Here is a 21,608-nt window from a genome sequence, read left to right on the forward strand (position 1 = left end):
GAGGAGGCCTGGCCCTAGACCAGATACCCCCTTGGCCCAGGATCGCTCGGCTCTGGGTGCCCTTCCACTAGCGTGATTCCCCCTCCGCCCTTGCCCACGGTCCCACCTTCCCCTGTTCTCTGCTGTGTCCAGCCTTATGTGTTCCTGTCAGAGGTCTGCTCATCTGCAAGGCTGTCCTCTCAGCCTGGTCAAAAGATGTGTCTCATGGGGAGCTTGGTGGTCTTATTCTAAAGCTAGGAGTAGGTAGCCCAGGCCTTCCAAACACCTCTTGGTCCTCCAAGGTTGAGAAGCCTGCCTTGGATGAGGGGCTGGAGAAAGAACAGGGAGCTTAGCATTCTGGCAGGTGCCTCGTAGAGAGGGAAGGGGGGTGTGGTTCATGAGGGGAAGAGGGAGTAGCAGTAGCTGGTCCCTGTGTGCTGCCCTGGCCACATACTGTGGGCCTTGGCTGGGCTAGCTCTGGGGACTTTTTTGGACCCAGGATTCCCTAGCGAGTTCAGCATTACACCAGGGTCCCACCCTTACCAGCGCCTCTTGAGCAGCTATTGAAGCAGTTGTCTCCTGCCCCAGAAGGGATGGTTCACAGAGCAAGGAAGAGGAGGATGCGTCTGCAAACTGGCGTGTTGGAGCAGACATGAGGACAATACCCGTGGCTATTCCAGAGGGTGACTTCTTTCACAAACCCAAAGCAGCCCTCAGTTCCATAGCTACCCATAGGCGTCAGTCCAAGCTTGAGGAGGATCCTCAGAGACCATTGAATTCATCCCCCTCTTGGAGAGGTGGAACCAGAGGCTTCTTGAAGCTAGATGGCTTGCCTGAAGTCACCAAGCGAGCAGGCAGCAGAGCTGGAACTGGAAGCTTAGATCCTGGGCCAGATCATGTGGCACGGTGCTGCCAATTCCCCCTGTTCCCAGTAGGGGGCGACGTGCCACAGATAACCCACAGTGACTGCCAACCTGGGGTGCTCTGGGCCTGTCTTGTGTTGAATTGAGCCTATGGCCGGGGCATTAGGGTTGATCCATAGAAGCTCTGCTGGGGGCTGGCCAAAGTGTCCAGAGAGTTAGGTTTGAGGTGGCTGGGCAGTGGTGCGGGGGGCAGGTGGCCCTGAGGAGAACTTCCCAGTGTCACCCAGAGTTTCCAGACCAAGCCTTAGTTGGGGGAGAAAAGCTGGCCTTAAACCCTACCCCCAGGAGAGAACTCAGAGTAGGGGGAGGCTGGGGGAGGCCTGGAGGATTTCTGGGAATGGGAGACTTTGGAAGGGGGGAACCAGCAGTGGAGGGAGTTGGGGCTGCACATCTATGAAAGGGCCTGATTACAGGCCGGAACTGGAATCAGATGTGTGGGAGAGAGCATGGAGCGATTTCTCCAGCTGCTCCCTCCCCTCTCCCCCCAGCCCCGCCCCCTGCATCTGGGCTTCTCTGGGAGAGGAGCAGACAGATGGCAAAGTGGAGAAGGATGAAGGAAGAGGCGGGGGCTGGGGATGTGCAAGGCGCTACATCTCCATAAAGGAAACGAGTATGGAGTCTGGGTTGGGACACTGCACGTGCAGGAAGATCTGACAACCAGATGCGAAGTCCTGGGAGGGGAAGGGGGGCTGGGAGGCATTGGTTTTGACCCCACTCCCTTTGCAGGGGAGTTGTACATTGGTGGTCTGAGCAAGAATATGTTCAGCAACCTGCCCAAGCTGGTGGCCTCCCGGGATGGCTTTCAGGGCTGCCTGGCCTCAGTGGACCTCAACGGGCGCCTCCCAGACCTCATCGCTGACGCCCTGCACCGCATCGGGCAGGTGGAGAGGGGCTGTGATGGTGAGTGTAGGGCGGAGGAGTTAGGCGTGACCCTGCAGGCTGCGGGGGGCCAGCTGCAGGGACACACCAGAGCAGCAAAGTGGCCTTCCTTCTCAGGCCTTGCCCCTATCTCCGGAGCAAGGGTACAAGGGGGTGAAGGGTCACTTGCTCTCCTTGTTGCCTCCCACCCGGGCCCCTTAGCACAGTTCAAGGCCGAGTCTGGTTGTCCTGGAGCCCCCCATTCCTACCCAGCCCCGCCTCATCAGTACTTGGCCCTTTCAGCCTGGCAGAACTGAGAGCAGGACCTCTCAGCCTGGCCCTGAAGCTTCCATACCTCCTGGGCAAGGAGGGGGCCTGGCTGAGCACTTGTGTTCCTTCCTTCTACTTCTTCCAGGCCCCAGCACCACCTGCACCGAAGAGTCTTGTGCTAACCAGGGCGTCTGCTTGCAGCAGTGGGATGGCTTCACCTGCGACTGCACCATGACTTCCTATGGAGGCCCTGTCTGCAATGACCGTGAGTGCCTGGGAGACTTGGGGCTGCTGGGGGAGGTCCCGGTCCATTCCTCCCCTTGGGGGCTGCTGGGTGGCGGGGGAGGGTCTCTGAGAGCCTTGATGCTTGCTTCCTTCTCATCCCTTCTTGTCATGAGAGCCTAAGGGGAACGGCGGGCTACTGTCCCCTCTCAGTCTTTCCTCTCAGGCCTGTGCAGGATTGCTGCTGCCTGAATTTCTGGGGCGACCTGTTGATAGATGGACTCTCTCCTTCGTTCTGAACTGGCGGGACACTGCTCCCTTCACCCATAACCAAAGGTGTCAGCCTCTGTTGCTCTCCCCATGTAATTTTGGCCATGGTCTTCTATGTTGTATGTATGTGTAGCTCACACATAGACACTATTGCCCAGGGCAAGGGGCTGGTGTCAACCTGTACCTCCTTTCCTCTGGTGACCTCAGAATTATGCAGTGGAAGCCTGTTATCTCCTGCCCAGAGTGGACCATGCCCTGCAGGGCAGACTTGGGAGATTCCCAGGAGGCCAGGCTATTGGATAGCTGGCTTCCCTGGGCATCGGCCATGCTGTTCTCTCTTCCCCCCTCCCCAAGAACTCCAACTGCAGGTCGTTCCTTGGAGCCACAAGGGCACTCCCTAGTGTCTTTGCCTGCTTCTCCTACTCCCTGGCTGGGTATCTGCCGGCCAACTTGCATATTATTTGACCCCCGGCCCCAGGGCAGCTTCAGCAGCAGTTTCCAGTCCCCAGTGGCCGGTGGCCAGCCGCTGGTGAGAGCTTGGCAGAGAGACAGCGGCTGGGGCAGAAAGGGGGCAGGGGCAGCCTCCTACTTGAGGGGGGTCTGGAGCTTCCCTTTGATGATCAGGCTGGGGGCAGGGACTGGGGAGAGGGCTGCTCCCTCGGTTATCACTTCAATGGTCATTCTTAGGGCAGCCCTACTGAGGGACCAGGGATGTGACCACTCAACTGCCTGGGAAAAAAGATAATCCAAACACATGCGTGTGTACACACACACACACACACACACACACACACACACACCCCTGGAGGGGTGAGTGAATTTGAGGAAGCCAATGATAAACCTGGGCTTAGAGCGGGGGTTCATGCCTTGGCTTCTGTGCCATACCTCAGAGCCTCAGTCATTTGGGTGGAGTCCTGAGTTTCTTATGGAATGGACTGGCTGCAGAATGGGCTCTTGGGTGGCTTATGGTTCTCATTCTCCCTAGAAAAAATACCTAGTCCATCTCCCTTGACACCTTCCCTGTGCTCTGAGGCAGGGTTCTGCCTTTCCCCCAGGATTTCCCCATCTGACCTGCTATCTGGCGTACTTTCCAAAACCTCCAGACAATGGGCCACTCAGGGGAACCCCTGCCCTGGCTGCCGGGAATAAAGATGGCGCTGGGCTGGGCCCCTTCCTCTCCAGCTCATTCAGCTGCGTGCAAATCTGAAGGTGGTGTTAACTTCGCTGCTAATAGTGAAAGTCCCCACTGATGGTTTAGTGTTTTGGAGCTCACGAAGCTCTTCTATTTTGTGCCTCAGAGAAGGCGGGGGGATAGAGACCAACCATCCTATTTAACTGATGGGGAAACGGAGACCCTCAGTGAGGCAGTTCCCTGCCATGAGTCAATGTGCGGCGGCGGGGGGGGGGGGGGGGTGCGGTGGAGCCCAGCTAGAACCTCGGCGCCCCAACCCTGTTACTCACTGCACCTCATTTAGTCCTGGGGTGCTGGTGGTGCCAGTGGTGGGCCTTGCTTGCCGAGGGTACAGAGGATCAGGATCGAGAAGCACTGCCGCCCATTGTCACTTCTGTATTCCAACATGGTGGAACCTTCTGGAAGGGGGCATAGAAGTGGATGGGGCTTTAGGGAGTCACACCATCTTTCAGCAGGGATAGGAAGAAAGGTTGGGACTTTTCCTGGTTCCAGGCTGGTGGGAGGCGGGGACAGTTGGGGCTGGGGAAGTGTCACTATGCAGGAACCTTGGTCTGCAGGCTGGCGGCAGAGCCGTGGACATAAAGACAAGGTGGGTGCAACCTGGGAGCCTCTGAACACCGGCCCTGAGGTGCCTCTGAGATCTCTGCCCTGAAGGACAGGGCAGGACTCTGGAAGTTGGGGACTGCGCCAGGGCTTTCCAAGCCACAGCCCCCTCTTCTCTCGGGGTTGTGTCTCTTCCTGATTCTCCCAGTTCGCACTGTTTCGTATCCCTGCTGTCTCTCTGGGGCTGGTCTTCTTGGGGCCCCACTGAAGCATAATGTCAAGCAGGAAACTGGCCCAGACCTGTTAGGTTGTCCCATCCCCAAGAGTGAACCACTGGGCACCAAAGGGCCCTTCATCTGAAGAGAGGGACATGGGTGGGTGGGAACAGCCAGGGTGGAGGGAGCCGGACCCCTGTCCTTGGAGGGTCGGGTCAGGGTGTGGAGCTGTCTGCGGGGCAGAGGGTGGGGGAGGGCGGTTGAGACGGAGATGAAATAGGTCCAACCTGCAGAACATTTCTCCATTATGGCCTCAGTTTCTCCACCTGTGATGTGTGTCCCTTTTAGGCTCAGGGTTCTGTTCTGGGAAGGTAGGAGAGAGATCAAAGAGAGAGAGAACCCATGTCTTCCATGAAAAAGAGGAAAGTGGAGAGAATGAGTAAGAGAATATGCAGTGAGAGGAAGGAAGCCAAAAGGAGAGACGCTTCCTGACACGCAGCTGAAACCCCAGGGCTGAGGGGCTCCCCTTGGGCCTGTGTGCTGCTGTCTCTCAGAACCTGTCTCAGGCTTCCCCAGGCCACCTGGCTCTTCCCCATCTCTGCCCCCTTATTTCTCATCCCTCCATTTGCTCTGTTGCTCGCTGCAGCCTCTATTGATCTCTTGCACACCTCTATCTCTCCCTTCTTTTCTACCCTCTGTCTCCCCCCACACTCCCCAGCGTCACCCCCCTCCAACTCTCTCCACTTCCCACTCACTGGTATCGATTGGCCTCCAGGCGGTTTCCCTTCCTCTCCTCTCGCTACCGGCTCCTCCCTTCTTCCCTCCGGGACCATAAATTTTCTGCCAGCTCAGAGCTATGTCAGTCTGTATTTCAGAGCCAGGGGCACAATCATGGGATGGAGAGGGCAGGAGGACAAGTCTTCGGGGGCCTCAGCCCTGGTCCCCAGCCTGCATGCGGTCTCTCCTCCCTGCTGTGGCCGCACACCACCTCGGACCCTCCTCTTGGGTACCTCTGGGGACCCTTTCTTCACTTCCGAAGGGCCAGGGTCAAAAGGGGCCCTGGCATCTAGCAAGGGTGGTGAGGTGGCAGGATCCCCAAAGGAGCTGTCATGGGTCCTGACAGCATCCTGGAGCTGGGCACAGCACACCTGGGGCTACTGGTGACAGTTTTTGCTCTGAAATGGAATTCAGAATCAATAAGCAGGAGCCATCTCTCTCCCCCCCTCCATTCTCCTTCCCCTTTGTCACATTACCCCGCTTCCTTTTACCCCTTCGTCAACACTTCTCACTCTACGACCCTATTTCTTTGACTCTTTCTCCGTTCTATATCCACCTCCCTCCCTCTTTTCCCACTTGTCTACCCCCTACCCCACCCAGACCTAGCAGAGCATCCTCTGGGCAGAACCCAAGTTGATGTGGGAGTGGAGGTGGCATCCAGATAAGGGAAGGGATCCTCCCTGCACTTACCTCTTGGGCCATGACAAATGCTTCCCAGAGACCTCAAAAAGCCTGAGGGGCAAATCCCAGTGGAGGGGCACCTAGAGGGAGCAGTGACTTTCTCAGCTGGACGCAAAAGGGGCAGGAAGGGTTTTGTTTCAAGTAGGACACTCCGTGGACAGGTGTCCTGGAAAGCCCCCTTGGAGGGAGAGGTTGAGGTTGGGGGAGGAGCAGGGAGAGTGGAGAGGAGCCATGGGAGGAGTCTAGAAGGGGTGTGTAGGAGGATAGGGGACACCCTTTTGAGGAGGTGGGGAGGAGACTTATGTGTGTGCTGTGTCTTACTCTTAAGTGTCTTTGGGACTCTTGATGCATTGTGCGTGTATGCATATGGATGACCCTGGTTTTGGAGGTTGAGCCTGGAGCAGGTGCCTGCGTGTACTTGGCCATTTATTGTCTGTTAGTGAACATGTATGCGTGCCTGTGTGTGTCTCTGTGAGCATGTGTACATGCTCGGCTGAGGGTGAGTTCATGTGCCAGCTTCTATGAGCACATGTATGCACGTATGTGTGAGCCTGTGTGTGCATGCGCGCACACCGAGGCCTGTATGGGCACGTGGGTGTCTCCATCTCCAGGCCCGTCCACATCCTAGCGCGCACGTGTGTTCAGAGGGGTGCGTGCAGAGGTGTCGGGTAGCCACATCTCTGCGTGCTGGACCAGCAAGCACTATTGGGGTTCGTCCAGGTGCGAGGTGGGGGGGAGGGGAGGAGGAGGAAGAGAGCCGCCTCTCTTGCTAGCCTCAGACCTGTTCAATTATTCAGCAGGGCCCCTTCTTCGGAGGGGGCGGGAGGGGGGCGCGCGCCCGGGCGCGGGGGAGGGGCGGGGCGCGCGCGCCGAGGAGCGGCGAGCGCGGAGCGGGCTAGCCAGGTGACGCGCGCCGGAGCTGCCCAGCGCCGCCCGCAGACCCGGAGCCGCTCCGGTCCCTCCGCCCTGCCCCCTCCTCCTCCCGCGCCCCCACCCCCTCCCCTCTCTACTTCCTCCTTTCCTGCCTCCTCGTCTCCCTCCCCTTCTCCCTTCCAGCCTCTCTGCCTCTGCAGCAACACTCCGCTGCCTCCATCGCCCCGCCGGAATCTCGCAGGCTCGCGCCTTCGCTCCGCTCGGCCCTGAGCCCCTCCTCTCCTCTCCCCTCCCTCCTTTCCATCCCCCCTCACCCGGATTTGCTTCCCTGCCCCCCTTCCCCCGCCCCTCCTCCCCCGGCCGCTCCCTCCTTTTCGCGGGCCTCCGTCGGGCCGCAGCGGCGGCAGCCGCGCGGCCGGCCCTAGTCTCCGTCGGGTTCCCGCTTCTCGGCTCCAGTTCCCCTCCCCGGCTCGGTTTTTCCGCAGGATTTCCCTGCCGTCCCTCCCTGCCTGGCCCCCGCGCCTTCCCTACCTCTCCACCCGGAACTATGCCCCCTCCCGCGGGCGCTCCCCCGGGTTTCTGACGGCCCTCTGCGCCGCCCCGACCCCGCTGGGATGCGGGGAGACCCTTAGCGTCTCGCGATGGACCCAGGCGTTCTGGACCTTGGCGTTGCCGCTCTGCAGACCCCGGGTTCCCCGGCGGGATCCGGTTGATTTCATTGGCTCCGGACCGAGGCTTGGGCTCTGGTTTTCCTTCTCTTCATCCCTACTCCCCCCCCCCCCCCCCCGGGGCTTGGAGCCGGAGGGGGGCTTCGCGGGGCTGCGCAGCCCCGCGTCCCCGCCCCCGGCCATGGGGCTGTGAGGCGGCCGCCCCCGGGCCGAAATGCCCCCCGGGGGGAGCGGGCCGGGGGGGTGCCCGCGCCGCCCCCCCGCCCTGGCCGGGCCCCTGCCGCCACCGCCGCCGCCACCTCTGCTGCCGCCGCCGCTGCTGCTGCTGCTGCTGCTGCTGGGGGCGGCCGAGGGGGCCCGGGTCTCCTCCAGCCTCAGCACCACCCACCACGTCCACCACTTCCACAGCAAGCACGGCACCGTGCCCATCGCCATCAACCGCATGCCCTTCCTCACCCGCGGCGGGCACGGTAAGTCGCGGGCTATGCCGAGGCCGGTCGGCCGGCTGGCCCCCAGGCCACCGGTGTGCGCGGCCCTGGCCCTCGCGGGCCGCACCCCAGCCTGTGTGCCCGAGGCCCAGCCCCTCTGCTTTGCGACCCGCGCCCCCTCACCTCCCATATCCAGCTCCCATCTTCTCAGCCCCACCCTCCCCTCTCCATCACCTCCCCCCCCCCCGCCCCGCATCTCTTTATCACCTCATCTCTTGTCTGAACCACTTTCATTCTTTGCCTCACCTTCACCTCCCTATCCCGATCTCTGGCTTGTTATCACCCTTCTGTTGCCGCCCTCCCGTCACCTCCCTGCCTCTGTCCTGTAATCCCCTCTTTCCGGCTCTCCCTTCCCCAGGCTGTCTTCCTCCTCGCTTCCTCCATCTCGGCCGCTTTCTGCATCTGGCTTACCTCCCTCCACCTCTACCTCACCCTCACCTTCCCGTTGCTGGTCTAGCATCTGTACCCCATTACCTTCTCATCTTTGTCCTCCCATGGCCACCGTCCCACCTCTGTCCCATCTGTCATCTCTGCCTCTGACATGTCCCATCTCCTCCTCTTTCACTTCTTATCTGTCTCTGTCTCACCCCTGTCCTCCCAGCAACCTTCCCTTCTCTCCCCCATTACTGTCCTTCCGCCACCACCTCCCAGCCAACTCACTCCATTGTGTGCTGTTCTCCCAGCCTCATTCCTTCCTCTCTGGCTTCTCCTTCCCACCCCTCTTCACCTCTGCCCGCCCCCCCCCCCGCCCCCGTCCTCTGTCTGCTGCTGACCCCCAGCACCTCTCACCTCTGCGGTTCTGTTGCTCGGAATTGGCTCCCCTGATGCTCCCCTTCACCTCTCCTGTCGGGCCCGTCGCTTCCTGCTGCTAGCACACCTCAGCCCCTCTTAACCTTCCCTCCCAAAACCTGCTTCACGTTTCCTCTCAGCCTCCACCCCCTTCCATTTCTGACCTCTGTCGCTCCTTGTTTCCACCTGCCATCGTGCCCCCATCTCAGTCCCCTCATCACTTCATGTCTTAGACCCTCCAGACTCCCTGCGTGCCATCTCTTCCCTTCTCTGTACCTGCCACCTTCTCTCTCTGGCCTCCATATTCTTCCTGCCTCCATCGCTGCACCCCCATAATTTCACTCTCTCTACTCCCTGTACCTCCCAGGTCTGTCCCTCCTCACATTTTATTTCATTCCCATGTCATACTGGATCATGTTCCATCTCAGTCCCTCTGTCACATGCCATCTCAGAGTTCCTGTCATCTCCTATCCCAGAGACCTCCACGCCTCCCACTTGAGTCCAGCCATCACTTCCGCTCTCGGAGCACCGCATCACCTCCCGTCTCCAGACCTTGCCTTCATGTTCAGCAGGGGGACCCCGCTGTCTCCACTTCTGTACCTCTCTCACCGCCCGTCTCTGTACCTCTTTCACCTCCACTCCGGTACCTCTCATCACCTCCCAGCTCAGCCTCCATCACTTCCCGTCTCAGCCTCCATCACTCCCCATTGCTGTACCTCCATCACTTTCCGCCCCAGGACTCCATCACCTCTCATGGGAGTCCTCTCATCGCCTCCATCTCTGCACCCCATCGTCCCCGTCTCGGCGCTCTGACGTCTTTCACCTCGGCTCCCATCACCTCATCACTGCGCCTCCGCCAGTTCCCACTCTGACCCCTTGTTGCCTCCAGTTTCTGTACTTCCGTCTCTTTCCATTCCCATTCATCCATCGCCTCTCATTTTTTCGCTCCGCTTTTGTTCCACCATCAACTTCCGTGCCTGTCACTTCCCCATCACGGCCCATCGCGGCCTCCCATTTCTGCCCTCACCTCTGCCTCCCCATTATCGTTCTTCTTCTGTTCATTCTCACTTCCCAGTCTTTGTTCCCCATATCTCTTCCCATCCTCCCTCCCCCTTTCTGTTCTTCTTTGCTTTTCTCCTACTTCATCACTCTCTCATTTTCTTATGCCTCTACTCTCTCTTCATCCATTTCCCAGGAGTGGCCCCTTCCAACCTCCTCTTCCTTGCGTTCTTCTCTCTTCCGCAGCAGGGTCTTGTCTTGTCTAATCTCTGTCCCAGCAAGGGTCCTCTCCACGCAGCACTATCCCGTCTCTTTCTTCTTCCGCCTGCCCACCCCACACTCAACTCCCTGCTTCTCCCCATGAGCTCTGTGGTCCTCTACGCCTTCCTCCCTCCTCTTCATTGTCCCCTCGGGCTCTCTTGAGGCCCAGGGTTGTTCCCAGAGGGTCCCAGATAGGACATGGTCTTTCTGGGCAATGAGGAGAGGCGCAAAGGGGTGAGATAGGAAGAGGGCACCAAGGCTGTTGGAGGAGCCTTGTGGGGTGGAGAGGAGAGTTGGTTCAAGAGGCAGGGAGAGGAGAGAGGCGCTGGCCCAGCGGGGTGAGCAGATTGGAAGGAGGGGCCTGGGCTCTGGAGTCAGGGTGGAAAGAGTGGGGAGAGGAGAGGAAATGGAGGAAACAGCATTGTAGGGGGACCCTCTGGAGTGTTGGTGTTGGGGTTGCCTCAGAGATGGCCACCCCCTTGCTGGGCAGAGGAGCCCCAAGAGGGCCAATGGCTGCCTGGTGCCACACGTGGAGGCAGAGGAGGAGCTGGAGGGCACGCAGAACAGTGATGGAAGGCGGTGGGAGACTGAGTGGAGGAGCCCGTGGAGGGCTAGGTAGGTGAGAGGAAGGAGGGGAGTCAGAGGCCAGAGAGGAGAGTCGGGAGGAGGCCACCTGTCATGGCTGAACTCCACCTCCACACACCTTAGCCATGGCGGGTGGCAAAAGGACAGGCAGCTTTTGGGGCCTCACGCTTGGCTGGAGGAAGAGGGCAGCTTGGGAGGCCTTTCTTCTCTGTCCGCGGACCCTCAGCGTCCCCCAGTGTGGGGAGCCTCTCTTTGTGCACCTGCTTCTCTACTTCCCTTCTCTTGGGGTCTCGCTGCATTTCTTGCCTTCCTTCCCCCCTTCTCTTCACTCTTTCCTCCATTTACCCTCCATCCTCCGACCCCCTCCTGTTACATAACATCCCTCCAACTCGCCAGACACCCGAGACACTCCTGCACCTGGTGTTAGGACGTCTGGGCATGGGGGGACCAGGACACCTGGGTCCTAAAAATGGCCCGAGAGGGGGCCACTCTCCAGGTCCTCGACCCCAACGTTGGTTTCAGAGTCCTTGAGGAGCCTTTCAGCCTCCGACCTTCATTTCTGGTGCCCTCGGAAGCCAGGAATGGAGGGGTCGATCCCAGCTCAGTTCTGGGTCAGTAGCTTTCGGGGGTTCTGGATTCATCCCTCCAGCTAATAAAGGGGGCTGGCAGTTCTTCGGATTCCGAATGTGGGTGTGTTAACTTGGATCTCTGACTGGATGGTTTATGGCCAAGAATGGCCTTACGCATTGAAGGGCTATTGCTCTGGGAGGCTAGATCAGGAGAGAGCTGAGCCCCACGGTCGGATTCGTGGGGGTCCCCCTGGGTTGTGAAGAGTCCATGTGCCAGAGCTGAGGTGCGCCGTGGGCACCAAGGAACGTGGCTTTTCTAGATTGTGTAGGACTTTTCATTCTCTCATGATTCTAGATCTACCAGAAGATTTTTGTCATGGTTTCTGATGCTGCAGGAAGATGAGCAGATGGAGGGTCTGCACATGTAGTTTTAACCACAGGAGCATCGCCGCATGGGGTGTTTACATGAGATAATTGTGTTGTTTGGGTCTGGGTTAGCTAACCATTACTAATGTTTGTTGGTTTGTTTGTTTTTTTTCTAGAATGCAGGTGTGTGGGAACTCTATGGAAGATTCTTGATCATTTAGAGTGTTGCTGGATCAGTGAATTTCTGGGTCTAGGAGGCATTGGAGGGACTATGTTGGGTGTGGGCAGAAGATGCCAACCCTGGGCCTTTGGGTAGAGGACTAGAGCGCTATTGTCTTGGGCTTCAGATGTACATGACTGCCCTGAAATATTATGCACAATGTAGCTCACTACTGGTTTCCTGCGGAGATCAAAACCAGTGGTCTGGATCACCCTAGCGCAACACCTAGGTCTTGGTTTAGGCCACTCTCTAGTCCGCAGCTCCTTCCAGAACCTTACAGAGGTTCTAGATGTGGTGTGGAGCCCTGGACGTCATATCTCTGTGTCTCCCCTGGGAGTCTGTCTGGGAGTAGGGCAGAAGACACCTAGCAAGGCAAGAGGCTAGAGGCCCCAGAGGCCCAGGAGGGTCCCACCCAGGGGGACCTGGCAGAAACACCGCTCCCTACCCCCAATCCCGCTGTCTTCTCTGCCTGGCCCTCTGCGCCCTCTGGCGGGAGCGTGGGGCTGGGGAGAGAAATGTCTCTCCAGGGTAATTACTGCCGCCCCAGTCCAATAAGCCATTCATCTTTTTCCTCCTTGGCCCAAGAAGCGTGTCTCTCCACTGGGTCCCCCCACAGTGTAATAAAGCCCCTTAGGCTTTTACAGGTTCGCCCTGCTTAATAAACTGGCTGCATTGTGAGAACAGCTGGGTCATAAATCCCAGGGGAGGCCTGGCTCTGGAGCTGGGAGATGGGGAGGCAGTGGGCGGGCGGCCCCTGCGCCCTGGGTCTTAGGGGCGGAAACCTGTGCGCCCTCCTGCCCTGAGCGTGCCAGCCCCTGCCCTTGCTGCCTGCCGCGGCCTGTCTTTGTGTGCTTACCGCCACGCTTCCGTCTGCTTCATGTCTCCTGTTGGGGGTCTGCCTCTCCACACTGGGTCTTTGTGTGCAGCTCGGTGCATCGCCGCCTATGTGTTGGTGTGGGGCCTGTGGGTGTGTCATTGGGCACGTGTGTCGTGGGGCCTGGGGCCTGGAGCGCCAGTGCTGCCTCTGATCCCTCGGGCCTCACTGCCCAATGGGACATGTGGGCTGCCTGCCCCTCAGGCCCTCTCTGGGCTCAGGCAGGGCTCTCTCCAGGGGACTGTGCAGCCTGGGTTCCTGGGTGGGAAAGTGAGGAGAAAGAGCCTCGTTTCCCCTTGACCTGGGAAATTTGGGAGCAGGCCCCAGGTAGATGGCATTTCCTTTGCTGGTTCGAGGGCCCAAGAAGCCCCAAAAGCCCCGTCTTTGTCTCACTGGGAAACCCTGGAGCCCAGGGGGTGAAGTGGCAGCAGTCTCTGATCAGGGAGGGGTGGGGTGGGGTGTGGAGGAAGGTCAGCATCTTAGCTCCCCTGGCCTTCCCCACCCCCAAATTTGGCCATGCAGTTTGTGAGTAAGTGGAGGGAGTAGGGAGGACCCTGGGTATTACAGTTGCCATGGAAACAGCTGATTTTCCAGAGTGCTGCATTGGGAGTGGAAAGACTATTACTACCGGTGGAGGCCTACCCTGCTCCTGGCCTTCGGACCCCGCCCTCTCCAGGCAGGTGGTCCAGCCTGGGTCGGGGTGCAGCTCAGTGTGCGCTGTGCCCCCATCCAGCTCTCTACCCTAATCATGGGGGGTCTCATGCTGAGGAATCAGCCCTCAGCACTGGGCCCTCAGGACCCCAGCAGGAGGGACACATGGGTTGGAGGGGCTGAGCCAGGCTCCCTCTGTCGGCCAGAGGTGCTTTCCTGGCATGGAGCAGTGGTGAGACGTCAGTTATTAGACATCCGGTGGTTCTCTCACCCTCTTCTGCCTCGGGGGACGTGGGATGTCTCTCCTCTCTGGCCCGGCAAGGATGGGGGGATGGAGGGCATCATGACAAGGGCCCTGGGGAGCAGCTCCTGCTGCCCCTAAGCCCAGCAACTGCTGCCCTCACAACTCACCCTACTGCCTTTCTAGGACCCAGGCATCAGCCGGCCCTCTTCAGCTCCTCCCTGGGCCAGCAGGTGGTGCCTCCCTCCAAGGCTGTCGGGAGTCCCCTGTTTTGAGGGGAGCCTGGGAACTTCCTGGGCTAGAGTCCCCTATCCCTCAACTATACTGCCTGAGCTACAGTGGGGCTCCTGAGTCCCTGAGGGGGAACCTGGGGGTGCTTGAGGGGCCCGGCCTCAGTGTTAACAGCTGGGCTACCATCTTGGCAGAGCAAGTTTGCTCCTTGGAAGTGCCTCTGGCCCGCCCCCAGCCCGGCCCCCCTCCCCACCCTCACCCCAGCCCTGACCCCGGGTTTTCCACATGAGCCAGAGCTCTCCCACCTCCCATACCCCAACTTTTCTCCCAGTCTACTTCAGGCTTTTGCCCTCTGACCCCATCTGCCCCCTCTTCCTCTCTGGATAAATCCTCCTTGAACCCCTCTTCCCCCAAAAAAGTGCTTTGAGAGGAGTCGTTAGTAGCTAATTATTTAATTAAGCCTTTTATGACTCTCATCTGCTCCATTTAGGTTCTAAAGAATGCAGGATTGTTCTCTTCCCTTCTCCGAAGGCCCTAGATTACTGGTCCTCTAGGCCTTCCGGACAAGGCTCCCTTCCTGGAAACTGGGTGACCAACTCCCCACCCCCACCCTAGCTGTCATTCTGCCCCCACCCCCAGGGAACCCAGTCAGCTGCAGGAGGGAACATGGAGACTAATGGGGTCTATTTTGGGGCCGAGATCGTTAGGGACCTCGCACCCGCCCCCGGCAGCCGGATGGAGAAGAGGAGACAGGGGGAAAGAGGGTGGGGTGGGGGAGGGCAGGGAGAAGGAGCCTTCATCTCTGGCTCCCACTCTCCTGCTTTCTCTCACCTACACCCCTCTCTGTCCCTCTCTGTCCATCTGTGTCCCTGCCTTCTTCCTCTGGCTGTCAGTCCCAATCGCCCCCCCCCCCATCCTCCATGTCTGTCTCTTCTTTTCTGGGCCAGGCTCCAGGTCCCCCCCTGTTTTGGGACCCAGGCAGCCCCCTAGTTGTGAGTAGAAGCAGGGAGTCCTCGGCAAAGTAGGACCAGGACTTCCAGGGGCTGGGAGAGGTGGGGGCAGGTGTTGGAAGGGTGCCAGCCTACGGGCAATGAGTCAGAGCTGAACACAGCCCTGCTCCTCCTCCAGCCCTGCCTGGGGCTCCTTGAGCCTTGGCGCCTGTTCGGCTCTGGCCCCGCAGAAGCACACACCTTGGATCTGTCACCTCCACCAACCCTGGGAGAAGTTGAGCTGGTCAGGCTTAGGCCCCTTGGGTCCTTCCTGCCCCGAGAAGTCCTCTTGGTCCACCTGCAACATCTCTCCGGGCGCGCGCGCTCGTTCTCTGTCGCACTCCCTCTGTTACCTCTGTTTTGCTGTAATTAAAGCCAGAATTCTTGATGAGGCAGCTACATCTGTCTGTGTGCGTGCACAGCTCGCGCCTGGGCACCCGCCTGCCAGCCATTCCGCGGGACTGCAGCGCCTGGCGGCTGCGGGGGACAGCCAGGCTGCAACTCTGTACCCTGAATCTGGTGTCTTAGTGCTCTCGTTGCAGCCCTGAGGGCCTGCTGACCTTGCCCTCCTGATGTCATATTTCCCTCTCCCTTTCCTTCTCTCCGCAGCCGGCACCACGTACATCTTTGGAAAGGGGGGAGCGCTCATCACCTACACGTGGCCCCCCAATGACCGGCCAAGCACGAGGATGGACCGCCTGGCCGTGGGCTTCAGCACGCACCAGCGGAGCGCTGTGCTGGTGCGGGTGGACAGCGCCTCCGGCCTCGGAGACTACCTGCAGCTGCACATCGTAAGGAACCAGGGTGCTCCTAGCCCCCACCCCCACCCTTCCTACCCTAAATCTGACCTGTCCCTCCGTTACCATGGGGTTAGTACCTCACATCTTTCCCTCGAGCGAAGCTCTTGGAACCTCTGTTCCCTGGAGTTTCCCGTCTGCAGTTCTGCTCCTGAAACCCCTTCCCTTCCTGGTTATTCACGAGACCTCCAGGGTTACCCTGCTGATTGGAAGCTGTCCGTGCTCCACTCCTTGAGTGCATCTGTGTCTTCTGACCTTTCCAAATGCAGTCAAGGGTCTCCTTGAGCCTCCCAGGCCACTCTGCAGCCTTCAGAAATGTCTCCATGTTCGAGGCTGCCCTGGACTGCTGCCTGCTCACCCCTAGAATACCGCTGTGCTCTGCGCCTGTTCCTGCCGCCCTCCTTCACCCTTCCTGCCTGGAGCAGCCTGCCCTTGCTTCTTCACCTAGCCTTCAAATCCTGGCACTGCCTCTGCCCTGCCCTTGATCCCTGTTTCTGTGACCTTTGTTCTCCCAGCCGCCTCGGACCCTGCCACTCCTACAGCCTCTCTGGCTGTGCTCCCTCGACTTTGACCTCTAGGCCCACCCCCACATCTCCATCTTGACCTCTGGTCCCACCCAACTCTGCCTTTCTCTGCCCAGCTCCTTGTGAGGCCTGTTCCTCCCTCCACCTCTGCTCCTTCCCAGGGCTTCCCCCGGGGCCTCCTGCCAGTCCCGTGACTCCTCTCCTCAGAGTTTTTCTCCTAAGTCGAGTCTCCAGACAGCCCTGTTCTTCCCCTACTCTTTCCCCGCCTCTGGTTCTGACCTGTACTCTTCCCTGTGGCCTCTGGCCTTACTCCTTTCATTTCTGCGCCTAGCCTCCCTGTCTCCTCCCCAGGGCTTCAACCCCTGGAGCTCTGACCTCAATCCCTATTTCCACCTGCACAGCCCTTTTCTGCCTCTCCTTTCCCTGCCTGCTACCCACATGCGGGGAACCCTGGCCAGGACCCCTGAGCTGGGAGGGTTAAGCAGGCTGGTCAGGCTCTGTGTGCTGGGAAGGTCTGGGTGGGAGTCCCCGGGCTTTAAGGGGAGCAAGGAAGCCAGGGAGAAGGGTTGTTTGGGCTCTGGCCCATCCCCTTCTGATTGGGACGGTGGCTACTGGCCCCTCCTTACATAGCAGCTCCTGAGGGTCCATGGCTGCGCACCCTTCCCCCAATGCCAGGGAGCAAAGGACAGCGGTGTGAGGAGAGATTTCCTGCGGGCAGCGGGGAGCTGGAGTGGGAGTGGCAGCTGATGGGCACTGAGCGGGGGGAGAACGGGCAGGGGGCGCAGAGGGAAGGGGTGCAGAGCGAAGAGTGGCCTGGGGGGACAGCCTGGGAGTTCCGTGCCTGGGCGAGCGAGAGTGTCTCGGCCTGCGTGTGAGCGGCAGTGGGGGCACGGCGATTGTGTGGGGAGTGACGGTGTGACTGTGCGGGACCGCAGGGGATGATGAGAGAGGCTGTGTCCTGTGGCGGGTGCGTAGCTCCACATTTGTGTTTCCTGGCGGAGTGTTGATGGCTGGTGTTTCAGTGCCCCGGCCACACAGGGCAGGCGGGACTCTGCTTCTGTTCCCCTTTCTGTGGCTGGGGGCTGCTCTTCTCGCTCCCCAGTCATGAGAAACTGCGCAACTGCGCGTGGCTTTGGAGCAGGGAGCCTGGGCTTGAGTCCCAACTCTGCCACTCCCTTGTTCTGCCTGGATGCAGTCACCTCACCTCTCCGGACCTCAGCGTCCCCATCTGTTCAGAGGCGTGGTAGGAGGACAGCGGGATGCTGTGAGGTTTACACGGGACCATGTATGTGAAGCACCCAGGCCTTTGCTCAGCCCCGAGGAAGCACTCAGTGTCAGCAAATACCCCTGTGTTAGCAGATGTCATCTGTGGTCACCCACCTGGATGTGATCTGTGTGTGTTCTGTGTGTGACCCCTGGACAACTTCTGTGTGTCTCTCTACCAGTAGGTTGAGGGCACGGGGCGCCCCTAGTGCTAAGGAGAAGGGGTAAGGGACCAGGGTACAGGGAGAGGAGGCCTCCCTTCCCCTCCCAGCAGTTGCCCCCAGGCCTCGCCTGGTGCACAGTGCTGGGGGAACAAGACCTGGTGCCTGGTGCTGCGGAGGGCAGGGAGGGGGGCGCCTGGCGCTCGGATGGGGAGCCCGGTGAGGGTGGGGAGCCCTGGAGGAAACGTGGGAGCCTGAGAGAGGCCAGCTCTCGCGGGAGAGTTGGGCACCAGATGGGCTGCAGCCCCTGGGGAGCGGCCCCCAAGCTCCCTCCCCCTGGTGACACATCAGCTCCCACCACAGCGTCATTAGCAGCTCGCAGAGAGTGGGGAGGCGGCAGCAAAATAAGAGAAAAGCAATTTGACGTTTCTAATAAAGCGTCGCTCCACTTTGCCAAATTAATTTTGACTCCCATAATTATTTGCTGTAGGAGCGGCCGCGTTCTCCCCACCGCCGCCTAATGAGGTAATTGGGGAATTAGGAATTAATGACTTTAACAGAAGTGACAAGCGGCTCTGGGGAGCTGCCTCTCCCCCGGAGTGCAGGGCTCTGAGCTCGGCTGCCTCCTGGGAAACCCAGGTGTCCTGCCTCCCAGCTGCCCTGGCTGGCCTGCTGCCCGCCCGGCTCCAGGCTGCATCTGCTCCTTGACCGCCATCACTGCCCAGCTGAGCCTCATGGGGAGAAACCCTCAGGGTAGTCCAAGGGGCCGATGCTATGCTAGGTGATGGTACTACTGACAGTAGTACTGAGGAGCCACGGCTGTTCCCCTCACGTGCGTGGGAGCAGACGATCACTCATCTCCCCGGGATGTTGTCAGTGGTGGGAGGTGGATGAGTGGGGCTTGCTGTACTCTGTTAGGCAAGGCCAGCCTCAGTTTCCCTGCTTTATGGCATCTGAGAAGGAGAGATGTTGCATATGTATGACTCTGTGTGTGTGTGTGTGTGTGTGTGTGTGTGTGTGTGTGTGGCTTTCCCAGGTTCTAGAACTGGACACACAAGTGGGGAAGGGAGAGGGTGTAGGTTTCCGAGTGACAGCTATATATCCTGCCCCCCAACTCTCCAAACCCCAATCGCTGCCCCATCTGTGAGCCACCCTATCCTCACCCCCAGGACCACCAAGCCGCTCAGCTCCATTGGATTGATTAGGTGGCTCCTCGTGCCCAGCGGGGACGGGAGCAGTCTTTCAGGAAGACCCTGGAGTGTAGTGTGTTCTGTGGTGGTCTGGTTCCAGTGACTGCCTGGTCCACGGGGGCTGAGTGAGCCTGTGCCGGTGTCTCCCTACCCCCACTCCCCGCCACTTGAGTCAGTGTCTCCCCAGACTAGCTAGCAGTGAGGAGAGAGCCTTGGCTTTGTAGTCAGACCAACTAGGGTTCCATCTGGGGCTCCTTTCTTATGAGCTGTGTGATTTGGAGATATGACTTAACCTCCTCAGCCTCGGTTTCTTTCTCAATGTAATGGGGATGCTGCATGCTTCCTGAGGGGGTCGCTATGGGGATGAAGAGCCCATGTGTGGCCCGCACCCAGAGAGAGGCTGGTGGGTCTCAGGGAAGCTTTCCCTCTCCCTGACCTGCATCCTGGGTGGCTCTGCAGGGTTCTCCATGCAGACCCTCTCCTGAGCTGGGGGCCTGGGCCCCAGAGGTTGCTCAGACTGACTCTTCACTTCCTTTCCCTAGGCCTCAGTCCCTGTCTGTCCTCTGCCTGTCCCTCCCCAGCTCCCAGTCCCATCCTCGACCCTACACCCACATGCTTGCTCGCCTTTCCTTAGTGCAGTCCAGTAAGGTTTGTTTCCCTGATCTCTTTCCATACCTGTCACCCCCCCCCCCCGGCAAAAAAAAAAACCCATGCAGTTCAGACCCCTTACCTCTGTCCCCACGACTGCAGAGGGGCTTTCCCCTCACTGTAGCCTGACCTACCTGGGGCCGGATGGGCTGCCAGGAGAGGCATGCCAGTGCCCTGCTAGGGGACCCCAGGGAACTGGCTCAGTGCTGATCATGCAGGGGAGGGGGTCCTTGAGGCTGGGGATGGTAGGGAGCGAGGGGGTCAGGTGTTCCCCAGGCACAGGGCGGCTTCCGTGGACTTCTCTGTTGGTTGTGCCTTAGGGAGGCCCTACCCTCTGTGCTCCCGCTGGTCCCCAGTGCGGTCCTGGTCATCCTGTCCAAGGTCTGGGCTTTGTGGCCCTTGAATAGAGTAGGTGTCCTGTAGACACTTGTGAACGTTCTGAATAGACCAAAAGGCAAGAGGCAGCTGTGGTCAGTGGAAGCGCTCCGGGTCCAGGCCCTGTACCCTGCAGTTGTTCCCTTGCCTGAGTATGGGGGAGGGACGACCTGCCTGCCTCTTTGGGCAGGGGAGAGGGTCCAGTAAAAGCACGACTGGGAGAGGTGTCTTGCAAAGCTGTGAAGTGCCCTGGGGCTGGGCCAGTGGTGGTCGCAGGTAGATTGCTAGAAGGAGTGAACAGTTGCTCCCTCCCAGGCACTGACCTCTGCTTTTCTGTCCTCAGGACCAGGGCACCGTGGGCGTGATCTTTAATGTGGGCACAGACGACATTACCATCGACGAGCCCAACGCCATCGTGAGTGACGGCAAATACCACGTGGTGCGCTTCACTAGAAGTGGTGGCAATGCCACCCTGCAGGTGGACAGCTGGCCAGTCAATGAGCGGTACCCAGCAGGTAGGTAGCCTGGGTGCTCGGAGGAGGTGTGGCTTGGGGGTGGGGCCAGGGTGGGTGTGGCTAAAGAAAACCAGCGAGATTTGCAGGGCTGGGCTTTGTAGGGCTGGGCAAGACAGTGGTCCTTGGAGTGTGAGAACTGGGAGGGAGAGGGCGGAGCTGAGTAGTAAGGCCAGGGTCCAGTTTGGGGATGAGGGAGAAGAGGAGGAAGGGTAGAAGTAGAGAGACACAATTGAGGAAAGGCTGAGTTCAGAATTGAAGCACAGGTGAAAATGGGGAGGCAGATGCAGAAATCAGGGAGGGAAGATTCAGAAATAACCCAAAACATATTTTGGCAAGTAGGCAGAGCTGTTCCCGAGGACAGAACCAAGGAACAAACTGAGGTCCTTACAAAGAGCAAGTCAAAGATCCATTTTGGAGATCTAGATAAAGGTTGAGAAGTAACCATGGAGACCCAGAGAAAAGGAGCCCCAATGTCTCAGGGGGTAAGAGGGAGAGAGACAGGTAAAAAGAGTGAAAAAAATAAGGTCAAGTGCATTCGACAAACTGTTATTGACAACCTACTAGGTATCAGGTCCTCTGCTAGGCCCTGGGGACACTGAGGTGACTGGGACACAGCCTCTACTCGCAGAGAGTTCACAGTGTTGGTAGGAGAGGCGAGCACAGGAATGCAAACAGACCCCGTTCAACAGTGTGGCAGCAGTGGTGGCCGAGGACAAACCAAGGTCTGCGGAGCACAGGAGAGGGACAGGGATGACAGCGGACATGGGAGAAGTGAGGGAGCAGAGACTCTGTGAGGAGGCAGAGAAAGAACCTGAGAAAGAGAGGGAGCCAGAGGAGCCGCGATGGAGAGACATGGAAATAGTCCCTGAGACGCCAGCAAAGGCGGAGGCGGCTGCTGGAGCGATGCAAAGAGATATATGGAGGCGCTGTCGCACAGACCCAGCCAGCGAGAAGAGAGGTGGACAGAGCCTCGGGAGGAGAGGAAGGGAGCCTTAGTGTGGGAGATTAAGAGGGAGGGGAAATTGAACCACTGCAGGGGAGAGCCGCAGGAACACAGGTGTGGAGATAGGGGCTGAGGGACCCTGCAGTCATGTGCTGGGGCCGACTGAGAAGCCGAGAGCACCTGCAGCCGGTTCCTCTCTCAGGCAGAAACGCAGCCGAGGTGGAGGCAGAGACGCTGCCCCACGCTGACCGCGAAGAGTGCAGGCAGGAAGACAGAGAAAGGTGTGGGTGTGCAGGCCCTCACGGGCCCTCTTAGGCCATAAGAAAGGTGCCTGTATAGGCCCACAAGTCACAGAGCCTGGGTGCAGGCTTGTACCCAGACCTTCTTGGGCAGTCCTCGGGCCTGGAGGGCCACATGGCCCACTAATAAACACAGAGGCCAAAGGACACAGGCCAACC

General features: G+C 59.3%; 1 protein-coding gene across 14 annotated transcripts in view; it reads left to right on the top strand.

Moving 5' to 3' along the window:
- NRXN2 (neurexin 2) overlaps nucleotides 1-21,608 on the top strand; it is a 94,226-nt gene that overhangs the window by 53,231 nt on the left and 19,387 nt on the right. For 12 of the 14 annotated variants that reach the window (XM_054570931.1, XM_054570937.1, XM_054570932.1 and 9 more), the window contains 4 exons: nucleotides 1,629-1,802; nucleotides 2,176-2,295; nucleotides 15,344-15,525; nucleotides 20,036-20,207. In XM_054570931.1, coding sequence (XP_054426906.1) covers nucleotides 1,629-1,802; nucleotides 2,176-2,295; nucleotides 15,344-15,525; nucleotides 20,036-20,207 — 648 coding nt within the window. Of the gene's footprint in view, nucleotides 1-1,628; nucleotides 1,803-2,175; nucleotides 2,296-7,677; nucleotides 7,942-15,343; nucleotides 15,526-20,035; nucleotides 20,208-21,608 lie in introns of those variants that run through there. The other 2 variants (XM_054570941.1, XM_054570942.1) reach the window with 1 other exon arrangement.

This window comes from Pteronotus mesoamericanus, unplaced genomic scaffold, assembly GCF_021234165.1.
Source record: "Pteronotus mesoamericanus isolate MK-2021 breed Mesoamerican mustached bat unplaced genomic scaffold, CSHL_Meso_final contig_214, whole genome shotgun sequence".
NCBI lineage: Eukaryota > Metazoa > Chordata > Mammalia > Chiroptera > Mormoopidae > Pteronotus > Pteronotus mesoamericanus.